We start from the raw sequence: 20,081 nt of genomic DNA, 5'->3' as shown, positions 1-20,081 counted from the left end.
GTACAATTACTTGTAGAAGCATTTACACGGCTCCCGTTTACCTCTAACTATATTTTTCCATCATTTCTTTCCCATTTGCTCTCTCTCTCTCGCTCTCTTATCTCACCTTTTTTCACTCATTCTTTTATATAGTCTTTTTCCACATTAATTTCTGAAAAATTATTGATCAATAACGCACATAGTTTTGTTGGTATGGTAACATGCGTATCATTCCTTTGATTTCTTGTTGTGATTCTAGATGAGGCTTAAGATATTTAGATTAGTGTTCCAGTGACTGGAAACATCTGCTTCACATTAAGAGATTGGTAAACTTAAGGTATTTAGACTGAGAATCATAAAGGTAATGCTAGGAAAAATTAATCACACTAGCTTTGCAACAAATAGATCTGAGGGACTTCTACAAATAGAGTACATTCACTACTGGTAAACTATTTCAACGTGGTGCAACTGGTAGTTTAAGTGTGTATATAATTTCATTCTTACGTTTCGAAGAGATCTTGGGCATTGCTGGCAGTGATGTTGTTGTTCTCACTGCCTGGGGTGAGAATGAACTCGTCTTCAGATAGGACATCCGTCACGCTACTCAACGCATTCACCAGAAATGATGGCACGCATCGACCGAGGTCTGCACGAAAGATAATTTGAGCATAACTGAAGTCCCATCTCAGTCACAAAAAGCATGCAGTAAAGTGGTGATTGCACTGAATATGTCATTCTTGCAAGGAAAAAAAGCAAGACATAATTTGTTGGCTTAAAATAATTGACAACCATTCAAACTGGGGATGAGATTATATAACCTGCATTTATTTACTTTTTTTATTGTAATACTGTCCTATATTAAAAAGACACACCTATTAGGTTCCTTCAACATGAAGTCTTTATAAGACCATGTATTCCATGTCAAAGAAAGGGAATCTAGGGCACTGACAATAGTAAAATACACGATGTTGCAATATATTCTATCATATTTTGGTGTAACACAATGCTACAATTGTACATGTTATTTAATAAACTTAATTGAAATAGAATATACACCAGCAAAATAGCAAAATAACACAACAAAGTGACGGACATAGATTAAAGTTATTTCAGACAAAGTGTATGACACAGCATTTATCCTAATCAAACTTATAATTTGTTTGCAAGCCACTGTGACTGCAGTAGGGTAGGATTCTACCCTATGAGAATTAAAGGTCCAGTTTACCTTTGGGAGCAGTGATTTGAAAAATGTTTAAGATATCACCTTTCATGCATATGTGCAGGTCTGTTGTACCACAAAAGAAAAACCCTCCCATATGTAAATGTTTTGCAATAAAGCCTAAAATATGAAGAGATGTCAGTATTTTTCTTTATAATAAATCGTAACTGTAGACGGTTTGGTTTGGAAACATTTTTATTATAACTATTGTTCACATTTTGTATATCTAACAATACTTAACATCGATTTTACTGATTCAAATTTTCACAGTGGTTGTTTCTATCCCTAACTCACATTTTAGAACTATTTTAAAGCACTAATGCTGGGTTTTGTTTCATCTGCAAATGGTAAATTATGCTTTAATGAGCAATGGGTCATTAAACACTACACTGGGTTAACTTTTAACCTGTTGAGGATGAGTCCGGAGTAACTCGGGCAGGCCAGGGTCTATGGGAAATGCCTGTTGTAGCAAAATCAACGTTCCTAAACGGGTTAAATACTAACAATGTACATCTACACATCATGATAGATATTTTCTTCTGCTGAATAAGTTTTGATCATTATGAACACCTTTGTTGAGAGTATACCACTCACATGCAGTCTGTGGGATAACATAGGATGCACATTTCTCATCGGAGAACATCTTTTCCAGGCCCACAGTACCTGACTGAAAGGGGGAGAGGGGAGATCAAAGGATAATTAAGACAAAAGTCAGCCGCATCAAGTGAACACAGTGTAGCCACAAAAATAAAGTCCAAAGTTTTCCAGCAGCACAAACAATATGTGCGTAAGACCAAAAGAAATACACTTGTAGGTGAGTTCAAGTATTGGAAAATAGCTGAGCTTTTTTCAGCTATTCCCAATTAATAGCAACATATTTTTTTTTCAAAAGAAAGCAAACTTTAGAGTCACGTTTTGTAGATAAAAATCTTATTTCAGATTTTTGTTTGTGCTAAATGTCTGAAAATTGTGATTTTTCTATTCTGTTTATTATTTTCAGTGTCATCTCTGATTTAAGCATTTTTGCCACTTCTGCGATTTCATCCCATTTATCCATTTTCCTTGGGTTTCAGTGTTTGCAAGTCTGAATTTATTCATTCAGTAAACATCACTTGCATTCAAGTATCAAAATTACCACCAAACGAAAGGGGTTTTAAAAGTATTTTAGAATGGTCCAAAATCGGGCTGAAAGTGCATCAGAGAGTATCTATAACCCCAGAGCTGAACCCCGGCCGCAAGGGACTTCGCGCTCCACGTTCATGATGTGCGCTTCACGCACATATTCTGCCCCACCAACATTTTTCAGGCCCTGGAGACAAATGTCAATGCTGGCATCCCTGATAGTGTGAAGGAAACAGGGAAACCAGCTAATGAGAAATGGTAATTGACATCACTATGGCAACAACTCTCCAAAATCTGATGACAGCTTTACTACAGTCAAAAAGAGTGCAGACATCATTACACAGTTGCCATGGCTGTGTGTTTGCCAGAGGTGACTATTTATACTGACTTCAGGCAAATTTGACAGTACAACACCATTTTCATTTGCAATCAGAACAGTTTTTCAAGTGATACTGGCAGATGACAATATGCAACAATCCTTGGGCCAGGCTAGGATTATTCCATCATATTTAAGGGAATAATTTTCCTGGTATTGAATCGTAATTTGCTATGCATTTTTATACCACAGCTAAACGTACACAAACTAACTTTTGTGTAGCAGTTTTCTTCCATAGAAGTATACAGGATACCATTTGATGGTTTGCTTTTTTAAAAGTACATTGCAGCAACAAGACTAAATCTCTATTCTATACTGGGTCATTCACAAACTTATCACATGAATATTAAGGAAAAATCATGACAACAATCTTGCCATTCTTGTCACTATACTTCATTTGCAAAACAATCACTACAGAAAATTGCCTGCTATCCATTATTCAGGTTTATAATAGCTCACAACAGATTCATAGAAATATATATACATTGTAGTCTATTGGGGGGGGGGGAAATTAGCTTGCTGCAACAGGAAAAATTTCTTGTGACTATAATTTATCCCTTTGAGATGCATTTTTTTCTTTTTATTTGAATGCATAGTAGAGTCTGTGGGTGTGATGTAAAATGAAAAGTGCAAGGTTTAGAAGTATAAATAGTCATGTTTCAATTAAACTACACATAAAATACCCCACTCAAGTGCAACGCTGGATAAACCTTCAATGAAAGTTCAGTTTTGTTGATTTTCACTTTGGATTCCCCACATGTAAATATCTATTTTTATTTTTGCCAGCGGGCCCGGTTTGTAATGTGACTTACGTATTCTCCTCCACTCAAGAGATACTCAGTTTGCGGATCAAAATCGTAGTCACAGATGAATGTACTCCAGTCGATCAGGTTGACATCGAAGGCAACGCCGTTGATGACGCTCGTGGCGACCGACGTGTACGGCGCAGCCGTGTAGTTTGGACACGAGGATACACATACCTGTCATCACAATGAGCATAGAGCTAATGAAGCTATTTTCACATGATATACATTCCCAGACAGCAATAACAACCTCACAAAGAAAACTGGAATTTGTAATTGTACTAGCATTATGAGTGTCTACATATAGAGTGTATTCAATAGAATCATCAGATAAAAACTATAGCTAATGCATATTTAATATGATGATGATTTGTCAAAAGACACAGCATCAGTTAAAATGCACCAAGCAAAACCATAAAAAATGACTTTAGAGTAATCATAATCATCAAAAACATTAAAGAGCAAAATGCAACCACCTTGGTGGTGAAAACAAAACAAAGAAAGAACAAAGTCAGTATTTACATGTTATTGTTGTTATGTGTAGAATAAATCAAGTAGACTTTGTTTACCTGCACTGTTGGACATTTTACACTGAGGAGAGTTGAAGAACTCAGGCAATCCAAGAAGTTGAAGAAGTACAGGTACGGCTTATCTCTGTCAAAAGAGAAAGGTGAACGAGACATGTGATGTTTAATGCAACATTAACAAATTGTCTTTTGTACATGCAGTCACAGAAAAGCCTCTCAGTCTGAAAAATATGAGCTGCAAGGTCCTACATTATGCAACTGTGTGTGATGCTGTATAGAAATTAAGTTATACAAATATCCACTTTAATAATAACCTTAAAGCTGGAATGCTTCAAATAGGTGAAAATCTGCGAGGGACTGCTTTTTTGATACACACTCAGTTTTTCTAACAGATAGTAGACAATCTTTTAATAGTGGTAGTGTGTATGAGCAGGGTAATATTTGTTCATAGTCATCTCCATTCCGACAACTTTCAATACTTTTGCACGCTTGAGTGTGTGTTTTTTTTCCATTTTTCATCCTTTTGACCATCAAAATACCACACAGTCAAGAAAGTTCAACATCTCATGTTTTATTAATAACTGAGCCACCAGAGTCAAACAGTTGTTTTACATTTACATTTACTGTAATACCATGTACATGGCACATCTGAAACATGTTGATGATAAGTTGAATATGTCAATATATATTAGCAAATGCCATTCATGACATGCACATTTGTACACCCATCAACTAAACAAAAATGAAAATGGCCACTTCTTTCATGTGTAAAAAATAGCGATAATCTATGTACAAGTAGGTAATCATATTCCACCATTAAAACTCATAAAATTTGCCTCTTCAAGAGCTATTTGTCAGAAGTTAGCAATATACATGTAACAATGAAAATGCTACAACTGTAACAATGGAACATTTGTAATTTTTCATTCTGAGCAGCAACCAAACTATATCATTTGGATGTAAGTATTCATATAGAAAGAAATATGCTCTTTCCCCCTCAAAAACATTGACAGATAAAAATGGAATTTCAGATTCCTGTATGAAATTCCCAATATACAAGTATGACCTTTAAATGTATGATTATAAAGTTTGTGTTTCACTTGATATGGCAAAAGAATGGGAAAGATAGAAAGTCTACAGAAATCTTTGCTTGCCAAGAATGAAAAAGAAGAAGTACAAAAATGGTAGCAAAGTTGTATTAACCAAGAGTACATAATTCCACAAAATGAATTGCAGGTCATATCTCATTGACAGCTAAATTAAAAGGAGGTAAAAGCACTGCTTCTGTCATTCTCTGGGCTCTTCACATACAGTATACACCACTAAAAATATACTCTATATTGCGAGTGGTTGATTTCTTAAAGAAGTACTGGTAGATCATTTTTCAGGTGCAGAAAAAAAAAAGCTGTTGAAAAAAAAAAAAAAAACAAGTTGGCAATATCCCACCTTGGACATGATACAAGGCTTTTGTACCACAGGAGGAAATATTGTTAGGATTTTATTAATAGCAAAATATGCAAAAGAAGAACATCACAACATTTTTAATAGACTGAGTACATAATACAAAGTAGGTCCTATACAATCTTCTTACTTGACATTCTCTGCATATCCACAAATGTTGCCATAGGTGTCTGTTGGTTTGATGAGAGTGACTGGATTGCCATGGGACCAGGCTGGAAAAAAAAGAGACAAACAAACAAACAAAAATATAAAAATCATTGTGTGTGTGTGTGTGAGTGTGTGTCTATGAGTATTTTCTTGTAAAAAAGAAAATGTACAAGTATGTCTCATTGTGACTGGATGTTACTCATGTACAACTTTTATAACCTCCGCCAAGGGAGGAGGTTGTGTTTTTCTTTGATACCGTTTGTTTGTTTGTTTGTTTGTTTGTTTGTTTGTTTGTTTGTTTGTCCATGTGCAAAATAACTCAAAAAGTAGTTAACGGATTTGGATGAAACTTTCATACAGGAAAGGTTGAGAATGACACAAGTAACAAATTATCAATTTTGGTAGAGATCCGAGAATGTTGGGGGAATTTATGGAGGATTTTTTATATTTTGACAGGTGGGGTCAATGAACTTGGGAGTTCAAGGCGAACATTTTTGAGGTTTCAAACACGCACTAAAGTGCATGCTCTAGTTTCTGCTAGGGCGAGGCGCGCCGCCCAGCTGAGGGTTTATGACGTAAGAAAGGCTTCTATATTGGGAAATCAGGCGATTTTTCAGCATGTATGCCTATGGGTGGAAGTCACTGATCTCTATGGAAGAGCCCAAAGAGCTTTTAAAATCTCTTTGGGTAGATCAACACCATTGCTGGAAAGTAGCTGCTTGGCGGAGGTCTGCGCTCTCAGAGTGCTTTTCTATTTTCACTCTATATTCTGAATGTACATGGTAAGCCCCTGACATTCAACAAAAACAGTACAAGTGTATTTCATATCAAATACACCAATTGGCACTCTGCCAGAAAGATGATGGCTACAGCCTCAAGAGGTATGTTTTGATGATTTTCGATGATATAATCAATTTCAGTCATCCCATTAAAACCAACACCAACATAAAGTACAATATAATGGGTGAATAAAACTTAAACACAACAAATTGATGTGACATCTTAATATTTTTGTTGTATCAGTCTGAATCTGGTGCACCTACATATATCTTTAAAATTTGATGCTGTGTTAGGAACAAACTTTACATGGTACCTGTGTATTCTATTCAAAGGTTATTAATAATATAGAAGTGCATGATCAATACATTTACAACACATCCTTTTGAGCGAAGCATTTATTTCAAAAATAGTTGCCCTGACTTTTAAAAATATCAAAAAGCCCAGACATACCCTCTCAAGAAATTTGAACAATCATAACTAGATATATAAATTGCTGTTTCATCATGTCAGCACTCTAAAAGCTATTATCACCCTGTACAGTAGACTAGCCGCCCTGTGACCTCAAGTACAAAGCATGAACTCACCCCAGTAGCCGACAACAAACATGCCAGCGAAGCACACAATGAATAAAAGGCAGCAGATGACATCTGTACAGCTCCTGCAGAAATCCAAGCAGAGCGAACAAGATATGGATCCATTAAAATTGAATCGGCTCTTGGCTAGGGATATGGCATCACTGTTACCATGACAACCACTGCAAAAGGGCAAATCAGACTTAGCTGATTGTGGTTGCGATAAGCAAGCGGAAATGGAGTAGTGTAAGTTTTGTTTGCTCAGCGCTTCAGAGGGGGCAAATTTATGATACCATATATTGCTTTGCAAACACTGTGCTTAAATATACACTTAGGTCACTTCATATCAAAAGCTTGACAGAACATGAAATATGTCCTACCCCTACATGTACATGTTATTAAAAATTAATAAGTTGTTGCACATTTTAATTAAAAGTCTCCTATAATGCCCATATTTCAAAGTTTTGGATCTCCAGATGGTTTCAAATTGGCTCAGTAGTTATAGAAACTACATTGTACTGTATGTCAGAAAACATAAAATCTCTTCATTCAGCTATGGAATTAGACATAAAACCCTTCAAATATTTCAGCATTTCATCATTCTGTGCCTTGGTTGCTTCACACAACCTGATATATATTCCAGCTACTAGAGCTATATAACTAATATCTCCATCAAACAAGCAAATCAAGTAGCATGTATAACAAACCTCCAAACTTGTCATGATTTTTCAGATTTAATGTGACCTACCTGTCTTCTATTGGTCCCTTGAATGTTGGGTCATACTTTGTTGGTTTGCCTGAAATAAAATGGTGGAACAAAACAAGACAGAACAATGAGCAGAACTTCATGCAGAAGACATACAAAAGAGATCATGGCAGAAGTAGTGAATAATATGCATGCTTTAAGAAAATGTATTTACATGGTTATCACCTTTATCAAACATTTTATTTCTTGTGTACAAAATCAAACACACGAGACCCAGAGAAACATATCACTACACTCTGCCTTACAAATCTACCACTTGATGCATGTATTTTAAGCTGTCCTTAACCCCTTGAAGACTAGTCCCAAGTACAAGTATACTCCTCATTGGGTTAAAATGAGAAACTCTACCCATCAGTGTGAACATTGACCACATCGTATAGATATCAGCGAATAATGTGTTGGAACATTACTTACAGAAAACCATTCTGAAAATCCAAAGTGATTCCAAGCAATTTTAATACTTTGAATAAAGTTGTTGGATTCAAAGTATGCCACTGCGTACAGTTTGTCAACTTACAACTCTATTAGAATTGACCAGTAAATGAAACTGAGAAATGAATACATGGCCCATGTAGGCATGTGATCACCCACTAGCAGGGCAATTAGGTCAAATGATTAATGGATTAAAGCTTGTAACAACATGAAATCTGATCATGCACAAAAACGCTATAGCCAGTCTGCAATGTTATTTTCACATGCCTTTATCAGGGGTCGCATTTAACTTTTTTTTTGACTATCCAGGCGGACTACTTAGAATAAATTTTGACACTGAAGCAATATTTTGGCTAGCCAGACGGACTAGTTACTTCAGAATTTTATGATTTTTAGCTAGTCCAACGAGATTTTGGGTGGCCAATTGCCAGCGGACCATTGGCAATTTCGAACCCAGCTTTTTAATTTTTTGCTGGCCATCAAATGCTAGAATTTATTTGACAAGTCCCGGTCACACAAAAGTCAACTATACACAAGTGTACACAAGTATGCATTGTATCTTTTCAGTGAATGTTCGGATCAACACATATCTCAAATCTGATACAGATATTATCAGCGAATGCTATCTTTTTAGAGACAGTGTACACACGCATTTACAGACATTGCTTTTTGTGCTATTAAATGTAACACTTAAATTTGAACATTTGGAGATTCCATCAAGTATCATAATCCTTGATCACATCCATAGATTAGACGATAGCATGTTTCCTTTTCAAATTCTGATATACATTGTACATCATAGCAAAAATTATATCTGGGATTGTGCAAGATTACGAAAAACAACAATAAATAAACAAGCAAAAATACTTATTGTAGCATTTCTATCTATAGTCATATAAAGGAAACAGTGAATAAACAATGTATTTTGAAACTAATGCTTCCATACAGTGTTGGGAGTATACTGCAATGACAACACACAAAATACACTGTACTGTAAAAATTTTAATCAAAGTGAATTTTCCACTGCATGTTCTGCATGTTGTGTGGACAGGTGAGCCATGTTTGCACAATTGTACTTCAGTGATGAAAAAGAATCGCACAAATGTTATGTTTACATACATTTGTATAAAATGGTTCATGATGTGCATTTGTGAACCATTTCCTGCCTTACATGTACATACATGTACAGATGATGCATAATGTTTGTACACATATTATCAGTGATTTTAAATGCATCATAGTTTGTACCTATTTTTACCTGAAGAAAAAAAAAAGTAAAATACAATGCTTATTCATAGTTTCCTGTTTTTTCATAAACACTTTAAAGGAACAATAAAAGTAGCACGTACAGTAATCTATTACATCTTTCAGAATCTTTTCAGAAGTAATGAATTGGAACCCACTAAAAATATTGTACATTGTTCATCAGCTGCTATTTCATTGTACTTTTTTCCTTTCACTACAAAGCAAGATTAATAAATTAAAACATGGCAGGGATACACACACTTGTAAAAAACCTAAAGTACAATATTTTGTTCAATCAAAAAAAAAAGTTAAGGGCAGCACCTGCATGTCTGGTTCACTGAAAGTGTACCCGTACATTGTTGTACCAACTGGGAATATCTCCAGATACTATGGTTCTACATGTACGTACCCCTTCATGGGAAAACATCTGGAACACAATGTACACACAGGACTCTAACAGTATACATGTACATGTATATACATGTCGTACATGATGAACATTCATGCTCATACCATATGATGTACGGCACATTGTGAGCAAGGGAAAATGGCTGATTAATTCACAATGAGCTCAGAATTGCAGGTGCTTCACTCAAGATTGAAATGTAGACACATGATACATTGTCCAAGCTACAGTCACCAATCACAAATGATATCTGTACTGTGGAGGACCCACACTTTAAAGAGTTTGACTGCAAAATGAGTTAACTCCATTCTTGTTAATTTGAAATACACATATTTGCTACTAAAGCTGTAAAAAAAAAAGAAATGATAAAAAATACATGGGATATTTCTATCGTTAATTTTAAGAATACTCTGTTATTTTTTTGTATCATATAACAAGTGAGGTATCACTGGAAGGGTTTTACAAATTGTGTTGCTCCATCTGCTGATCAACTAACTTTTAGTTGTTTAAAAAATAGTACACTTTTAACCGGTTTTGCGACAAAACTCTTCAATTATTAATGGTTAATCTCCCTCTAAAATAATGTTCAAAACCAGCACCATACATACGCAGTCCATGAAATTGCATCGGGGAGTACATACAAGTACACATACAAGTATTTGTGTAAAACTGAGTTTTCTGGCAAAATCTGTGGTAAATTCTTTTCTTCTGATTTTATACAACAAATTATGCCTCTAAAAGGTGTGTATATTTTATAGGACACTATCTACTTTGCACAATTAATTGCATAATCCCTAAATTTTCATACATGTACAGTACCAAGTCAAACTAATCGATGAACTTCGTATGTAAACATATTAATCAAATATCATTTGCTTTCCTACGAATAAATATTAATTTTTATAAATTAAAAAATGTCCCATATAATGTAATGCTGTAAGTCGCAATTATGCAAATGAAGCTATTGAAATTTGCATAAATTTACAAATTATGATATTTTCCTTCATAAAATTTGAAACTTCAACTCTTAAGCTTCAAAATGATACCAAACATTTCAATATTGAGCAAAGATGAAATTTTTCCCTCTTGAGGGGACCTTATCTTGGACTTACCCATGCATAAAGAGATACAATGTATTATTGTCGTTAAATCAAAGAATCACACAGCATACAAACATTTTTAAATAACACAATGGTTGAAGAATGATAAAGCAAATGTGCAATAGTAAGATTCATAAGATCATATTGCTCTTGGCTAAAAACAAAAATTTAAGTCAATTATTGTGCTCACAGGCACCAAGCTCTAAATACACACATGTCACAAGGTCCATGAACAGTTTGTACAGTATGCATGTATTTCTCCATTAAATTCACTGATAGAGTACAGTGTATAATCAAGTATTGAAAATTCTCAGGAGGATCCTATCTACATTGTAGCAGCTTAATTATGACTATGGCTTCCACTTTGTGTTTTGTACATCTACTGTAGATGCAGAAGCCCATCAATGCACCCTCCTATGATTGAATAGTATACATGTGTAGAAACAGACTACGACCTCAAGAGTTCTCGTCTACACACTCAGGAACTGTATTGTCTAGCTTTGATAACGCTGGTTGAGAATACCTCTGCTGACTACATGTATAAAGATTACAGGAGCTGATGATATAGGATAATGTAAAATGCCATTCTGGAATCTTATAAACACACAAATGCATCATGGGTCATGATTATTAGTTTGTGTCACCAAGATTAAATTTGTTGTCTCAATTCATGTACATCTTTGTTGTTGGGTAATTGTTTTTTTTTTTCTCTCTGATTATCTGTAGAAGAGCAAGCGCCAGAAAGCTGCATGTATTTTTGAAAGGGGTCACAGGCTTCAATATGCAGTGCAGGTCTTTGAGTTTCACGGATGGGAATTTAACCAGATAGTAAATATTGCCGCTGTAACCCATGGTTCTCCACTGCTCTGTTCGCACAGCCGTGAAAGAGAGGGTATTTCAGCCGGCGCACTGAGGGTTCTCTCATTGTTCACAATGAGCAGCCATTGTGCTGGGTGGCGGTTCGTTGCCAGGTAACAGTGTAACAGGTTGAGGCTGACTCCTTTGTAGGAGAAACAGCCATAGGGCCTCTTAGTGTGAATTAGGCAGTCAACATGACGGTAGGGGCAATAATGAAGGGATTAGCTAGAAAAGATAGATGGAAGTACTGGGTGCACAGTGTAATTGAACATGATACAAGTACAACGAACATGAGAAGAATTACAAGCAAAGAAGTGCGTCACATAATCAAAATTCATGAGGATAATTTGCAAATTTGTTTTTGTTCTTCTGTTTTCTTTTTAGTATCATGCCTTCTTTATTTCCCTATTCTTTCTTCTTTTTCTCTCTTTTTTTTTGGGGGGGGGTAGGGGAGAGTTCTAGTGTGTTTGTACATTGTGTTTGGGTGGGAGAGAGAGAGAGAGAGAGATTGTGTATGATGGGCATTTGAGTAGGAGGTGCCTTGGTTGGTAGAATATAAAATGTTTCAACATCCTAGTCACTGTTGCAGTAGATAGAAATGATGTACGATACTGTTTTCTCTCAGTTAAGAACAATCATCAAAGCTACAAGTGACAGTGCTTTAGTAAATAGGTAGCATTAACATGTAAACTAGTCAAACAACAGTTTATATTTAACCAGCAGAGGACAAGCTGATTTTCCTTGAACACACATTTCCCATTCAATTGTATTAGACACTTGCCCACGTATATTCGGGACTACAGTTGTAAATTCTCCAACTGGTTGATGATTCCGTCTTGAAAAGTACATCTGTACAGTCCCTGTATAGTACATTGTACTCTGATTTGAAGAACGTATTAAAATTATTGTTCAATTCACAGAATATCTTGATTATCTGAATGGGTAAGATATAATAGAAAAACAAAAAATTATCCTATTGCTTCAAATGATAAAGAAATTAGATATGTGTAGATTAATACTCGTAACTACATATTGTACCAGGTAATATTTTGGTGCATTTACTATCATAGTCATTAGAATTTTCTCTTTTATACCTACAGTGCTTGTATACAGTATGGTGACTGTAAATAAAAACACATCAGACATTTCAAATAAAATTTGCTCCTTACTGTTAGACACAGAGATTTACAAATGTAGAGCAATATGTAGTTTGATATCTAATGCTGAAGGTAAAACCTGTCAAATTATGAAATTGAAGAACATGGGATCATAACAAATGTGCAACGTGGCACTATGATAGCACATACTATACATATTGGAGGAAGCAATTCTTTTATCATTCTAATTGGAAAATATTGCAGTGGGAGCAGAAGCAGAACAAGACCCAGCAAAACAATATAAAACCTTGACAGAAGTGGTGCATGGGGGTTATACTGGAATACATTACCTTGATTGGTGTACACGTACGTACAATGTACACTGTACAATTGTATACCAGGTATTGTATCTGGCATACGTGTACATGCTGTACTCATTAGCAAACTGCTGTACTGTAGACTACATGATCTACAAATGAGCTTTAATAATTTCAGGGCTGCCAACTCTCACGCATTGAGCGTGAGACTCACGCAATTCAACCAATTTTGACTGTCTCACTCTGATAAACGAAATCTCACGCTAAACCCCCTAAATGGACTGTACATGACTACAAAAATAAATATATCTCTAAATTCTCTGATATTCCGAATATCGATATGCCCAAGCCCAAAATGTCGAGATTTTCCAGCGCGGGTGTAAAGCTTAACCTATAATAATCGTTTTCGGTTCGCGCGCAAAGACGTGCCGACGAGCTATTGGATTACGATTGGCTTCTACCTATACCACATGAGCGTAGCTTGTACTTTTGGCAAATTACAGTACATGTATGGCTATGACTTGTGTTTACATCGCTTTACATACACTGACTGTGTACGTAGTACGTGCGTGTACGGCCGTACAGCAGGCCGCCAGGTGCTAGCCAGGAGGTCGCTCCGCTCCCTCGCAGTGTCTCACGCCAAACTCTCACTCAAGGTTGGCAGCCCTGTAATTTTACCTGTCAGTGACTTCAGTACTGAATTATTAAATGGAAAGCACATAGAAGAGCTCATCAGGGATTATCACTATTTCAATAGATGTACTGTACAGTATAATGGAAGGTGGTTTATGTGTACAGTGTATGCCCAGTGCAAAATTACCAAATTATACATGTACAGTGTATGATGTATGTTTTGTATTAAGATTCACAATTTCTTGGTGCATTTTCACAACTGCACAAGTGTAAAAGATTAAGCAACAAATTTCTCTAACTTTACTCAAAAATCCATATGATATAAGAAATACTACAGGGCACTTGGCAAGAGTTTTCCAACGAGATGAATTCAGCATTCATATTGATTGTTGATGTTGCAAATACAATATGATACAGAATATATGTGTAAATCTCAGCGGGCAAGGGACTACACTGTACATTGTATAAACACAGACTTGTCTATGAGATTCAAGGGATTTGATTGAAGGGAACAGAACACAATGGCTGCATTATGTCCAGACTACAAGGTGGAACATACAAAATGGATGACTTGTCTGCATTACAGCTTGCAAAGAAAATACATGTATTCTGAAATTGTAGAATGATTACAGAAAACTATATTCTTTCATTTGAAAATAAAAGATTAAATTTGTCCACACCAATTTGTTACACAAAAAACAAAAACAAAATGAGAGTAAGGATCATTATTTCAAAACACATAAATTCCCTACATAAAGTAAGCCTAGGCATTCCTTTGTCCGAAATTGAAATACAACTGTAAGATTCATTTATCCTAGCATTTGTGCCAATATTCCACAGGATTACAATACAATAAGAATTATTATTGCAAAGGTTCATTGTTCCAACTTTGGTTAATTTATGCATTTAAATGAAATAAGGTGTGTAAATTTGAAAATGAATAGAAGGGACATACTATTGAACAAACCTACAAACCTTAGCTTCTTTTTGGATTCTTGAACCTTTGGAATAAAAAAAAAACAAAAAACATATTTGTTTTTTACATCAACAAGCCTTCAGAATTATGAAACTTCCTTTACAGATTTACAAATCTTCTGAATAACCAATACACCATAACTGTAAAAAAAAAAGGAAACCCTACGTATTGTCTGTGATTTGCATACAGATCAATTATCAAAAACTTGATTTAGATGAAACTCAGGTATGACATTCTTCTTTGACTTTCCATAAACATTGTTGCATAGCATTTTTTTTTAATCTTTACTAATTAAATGAAAGGCAAAATAACCATTGAATAGAACAACTCGTAAAAGGAAAAACAGCTAAAAATGACCTCTCATCACCCAGCTAGCCAATGACCAGTGAGAAATAGAGCTCCTGGAAAATGACTGGCAGCAGTAGTCTTTCTTGCTATAATATTAAAAAGGGATCTTTACAGTTTTGGTTGAGACCTAATTTTGGGTTTCTAACATTTTTTGGTGAAATAATGAGAAACCTTTTATGAAATATGAAAGAGCATGTAATTCTATGAGGAATTCAACGTTTATTCGATGAAAATTGGTTTTGAAATGGCTGAGATATCCAAAAAAGAGGGATTCTAATAAAGTGCGGGATCCACACTTTCTCACGATCACTTTGCTGTTTGAGTCATTCCAAACCCGATTTTCATCAAATAAACTTTGAATTACTCTTGAAATGGTATGCTCTGTAGTATTTCATAAGTGTTTTCTTGGTATCTCGCAAAAAGTTAAAAGCCTATTTCTCATCTCCTCCAATACTGTACCATCCCTTTAAACTGTGAAGTGTTATCTTACGTACATGTACAACCTATGTGGGGATTTGAAGCATAGACGTACAATTGTATTTTGTACAGGAAAAGAGCCTGAACATCTGACCGAAAAAAAAAGGGCAAAGTGAATACCTATAATTTACAAATACAATGTACATCAACACAATTGTGGAGAAAGAGTGGACTGGTAATGAATGGAAACTACATGAAAACACAGATCATCAAATGTTTCTTATTACACTGTATTGAGGTACATTGTGCAAAGTCTACTGTTGTACAACAGGTAAAAGCCACTGTCCTGTAAAGAACCCTCTGCAAGGATAGTTCACAAAACTATAAATATGAGTCCCTCCTTGACATAGAATGTTATTTTATCTCTGCACATGACTGCACTACCTACACTATATCTCTATGTGTATGAAATGTAGCAAAAAGAGATTGATCTGCATAGTACAAATACACCTGTACATGTATATTGACATTCTTAATCAAACACATTTTATGGATGGTTAGAGAGAACATGTTATCAACTGAGCTGTGGTATACATTACAAGTAATTGGCCATTTCACTGCTAGTTCACAGTGTGCTGGATCATACAATGTTCGTGTACAACTGTAGCAACACTTTGCATTCATGCGTCTTCATGCAAAATCATGAAGAGATATTCAAGAGAGGATAAAAAGTCTAAAAGCTGTAAGTACTGTACATGTATGCCAACTCTCTTTAAAACAACAATCTAACACTTGAATTAGGGGAAAAAGTTTGATGTGTTGTGCAATTGCACATGAAAGTGAAAAGACAGCATGCAATAAAAATTGGCACATGTCTGTAACTTCTTTGGTCCAGCTAGACAGTGTGATTTGGTAACACAATTTACAATTTACGATTGTAAATGTACCTCATGAAATCTACTACACACGTTGTAGTTCATGTTTTTGTAATTGTTTAATATTGAAATGCAGTATACATGCATTTTATTTAGCAGCTGAGCTATAGATGATGATGCCAAAGTGCTGTAAAGGAACTTGTACATTTTGTAGAAGAGCACATTACAATAATTATTGTATTGTATTGACTGTATTGTTTTGCTAGGGGAACGGGCAGTCAACCACTGGAATAGGAGAAAGATCAATAGTTTGCAAAGACGTTGTAAATTATTAACCCTAAGTCCAAGGCATGCAATGATTTGTGAATTTAAGAACATCTGGGAAGTAAAATGGCAGTAACTGAAATAAAATCATGATATAATGTCACCAAACATTATGATTTGTAACGTTTGCAAGCACAGTGTACATACAAGCTGTACCTTTGTACGTACACAAACACTTGTTTCCATTTAATGTGCATCATAAATCATGAATTTCACTTTCTTCCATCTTTTCTTTTAATCAGAAGGGGAATAGACAATGGTCCACTATTATGAGAGGCCAATTAGACATACTTTTAAAGAGGAAATCCAGCCCAAATTAAACTTTATAGTCTGATAAAAAAGAGTAAAATCTAATACAAGTTCAACGGTAAAAAATTTGACTGAAATCGGATGGAAAATAAGGAAGTTATGACATTTTGAAGCCGTGCTAATATCTGCATAACAGTTCTTGTACAGTGGATATGAATGCAAATGAGTGAGCTAACCATGTCATACCCTCAAAATTTTCCATTGATCGTGTACAAAAAATGATGAAAATTCAATGTTTCTGTCATTGAAGTCTTAAACATGATGTCATTCCTAGTTGAATAACTTCAGAAAAGTGATCAGTTACAACAAGTATGAGGATTTGAGCCTCGGGTATAATTGCGCTATAAAAATAAAAACCGGAAATTTCACAATTTTATGTACAAACTCAATGGTAAATTGTGAAGGAATGACATGGTCACTTTGCCATTTGCATTATATATTGATATTGACTGAACAATCAAGAACTGTTTCCCCCCTAAAATATCGAAACTTCAAAATGTCATAATTTCCCTATTTTTCATCCGATTTCGATCAAATTTATACTGTTGAACTCGTAATATTTTACTCTTTCTTATCAGACTAACTTATATTTAGACTGGAGATCCCCTATAAATGAAGATCTGACAAAATGAGTGTATTTACGGTGCCTCTAACTCCGTCTCTTTGGACTATGATAGTGATGCTATCAAGCTGATACTACTGAAGAGCCTGCATTCGTTTGAGACAGGGTACATATTGTACTCAATTTGTGTCCTCAGTTCTGAACCCCTGTACATTTTCAGCACTGGATGTTCAATCTTCACCTGCTGCTTCTTTGTGCTTTGGAATATTAACAATAATTATCATTAACTGTGGAAGTTTTTGATATTACTGTAGCTTTTTGTTCATGTAACTTTACAAAAGAAGGAAACATTTTAATTCTCAGTGTGGAAGTTCTTTCAAAAATATCAATGAAAGTATGAAAAAAAAAGCATAATCATAAACAATTGTACACAAATTTGTGAATATTAGTTTTCTCTCTCCTTCTCTATCTTTCTGTCTATAAAATGTATTTAACTACATATCCCTCTCTCTTGGAATGATTTGTTGGGAGCCTTAGCCAAGACAAATATATTTTGCTCATAAACTTTCTTACTCTGTAACAATACCCATGTCCAGTAAAGAATGACTTTAAGCATCATTTTGTTATTCACCTATAATCACAGGCTCTATCATGTATTGTTTTAAACAATATCATTAAATCAAAATTATTATCCTTTTTAAAATTCCTTAAATCATTATAAGCAGCCACTCATATGATGATATAAAAAGTATTTAGAATATGTACACTGTAGAAGAGAGAGTCCCTATATAGTATTTCAACTCCCTGTATGTATTTCATCATTTCTCCAGTACAGTTTTTTACATGTGTTGCTATCTTTATCTTTATTTTGAGACCAGACGAGTTAGATGATAAGTTTATCTTACATCACACTTGAAATAAACACGAAATTAAAAAGCCTACACTGTTAACTTACACCATGTATTTGTACTAAAATGATCACATTCAAATCTGAGCTCATGTAGGATAAAAAAAAATAGACTCATTAGAGTCAAGATCTAATAATTTATAAATCAAGATGCATTTCATCATGGCTTTAAAAACAGTTTAAAATATGTTTTCTTATAGGCTGTCAACAGTCAAAAGGAATTTAGCACTCATCCACACTTGGTAGGCTTGGTACTTGTACATGTACATGGCAAAGAGCAGATTGTCTGTCTTGTAAAACTTACTTGGTCTAGATGACCCTTCTAACGTTACTGTAAAGTAAAATTACTGGACAAGTCTGGACTCCGTAGCACCTAGTCCTTGCACCAGAATCACAATTTATCCCAAAAATCACCATACACATTCTCACCGAGCGGATGACAAAGAAAAATCGGGAAATGAGGCTCAAATTTTCGCATTTTACGGTAAAATGTCAGTCTTGAACATTTCGAACAATTCACGCAATAAAACCTTGTGAGAAATCGACATCTGGTTACACTCTACTTCTAGTTTACGTGCTTTGTCTATAGGAGCTGCACGCGCGGGTGACGAGTTGCGGGCCCCTTATTAGCGCACAACCGATTCCACATCGTTCGCATTTGAGGACGATAGCTACAAATTTCCGATATCGATCAGTGAACTTTTGGTTCTATTGGAATCTTCAGCATTTTTCCTGTATATGAGTGGGATTTCATAGAATTTCAGTCGTGAAATGTGATTTAAACATGCATAAATATTAACTATGACGAGGTGCAGGTCACTCAACTATAAATTTGAGGTAAAATGTGAATTTTTTCGTGTTTTTACATTTTTATGTGGCGTTTTTTTACGATTTCGGTCCACACAAAGTTCTGTGAGGCTAAAATCTACAAAGTCTCGTGCGTACAGAATGTTACTAGTACGCAAAAATGTGCGTGTCCGGTAAATACCATTACCAATACCATGGTGTCCGGTATAACTATACCAATTAATTAATTACCATGCTTGCCCCTACCAACATTCCACTTCCCAAGAGGTATTTTCTTGCACACTTTCATTGTAGATTCGAGACCGGCATTAAAATCATTATTATTTTTTTCTTTCTTTCTTTCTTTCTTTTTTTTTTGGGGGGGGGGGGGGGGCGACGAGAGTAATATTTCGACTTCAGCAGTAGATTTCTACTCTCAATTGTGTGTTCGTCCCTCGTTCTCGAGGATGACCAATGACATCAATTGGCTCGATGGGTGAGGTGGCTGATGAGGCCAATCTGGGCAAGAAAGCCTCTCCCACAGGTACTAGGGCAGAAGTGGGTAGGGGCTACACTGTTGGGGTTGGCTGCTCTAGCTTTTCGCATCTGGCGTTTGTGCTCTGCCTGCTTGACGCGCTGCTCCTCTGCTCTACGGGCCCCTACAGCAATAGCGTGGCGCCAGGAAGGGCGATCTGCGGCAAGTGTCTCCCAGGACTCGGTGTTGATGGAGAAGTCTT

General features: G+C 35.5%; 1 protein-coding gene across 1 annotated transcript in view; it reads right to left on the bottom strand.

The window, feature by feature from the left end:
- The window catches only part of LOC139728755 (choline transporter-like protein 2), a 35,116-nt gene that overhangs the window by 14,137 nt on the left and 898 nt on the right, over positions 1-20,081 (bottom strand). Inside the window, exons 2-8 of the mRNA XM_071639697.1 lie at positions 7,735-7,783; positions 6,999-7,072; positions 5,618-5,699; positions 4,069-4,153; positions 3,509-3,676; positions 1,793-1,865; positions 484-625 (exon numbers count right to left, since the gene is read on the bottom strand). Of these exons, the coding sequence (XP_071495798.1) occupies positions 484-625; positions 1,793-1,865; positions 3,509-3,676; positions 4,069-4,153; positions 5,618-5,699; positions 6,999-7,072; positions 7,735-7,783 (673 nt within the window). The remainder of the gene's footprint in view (positions 1-483; positions 626-1,792; positions 1,866-3,508; positions 3,677-4,068; positions 4,154-5,617; positions 5,700-6,998; positions 7,073-7,734; positions 7,784-20,081) is intronic.

Source organism: Diadema antillarum, unplaced genomic scaffold (assembly GCF_040938485.1).
Source record: "Diadema antillarum isolate AM-2024a unplaced genomic scaffold, OU_Dant_1.0 seq00000197_RagTag, whole genome shotgun sequence".
Lineage (NCBI taxonomy): Eukaryota > Metazoa > Echinodermata > Echinoidea > Diadematoida > Diadematidae > Diadema > Diadema antillarum.
This window is presented reverse-complemented; position numbering and strand designations above follow the sequence as displayed.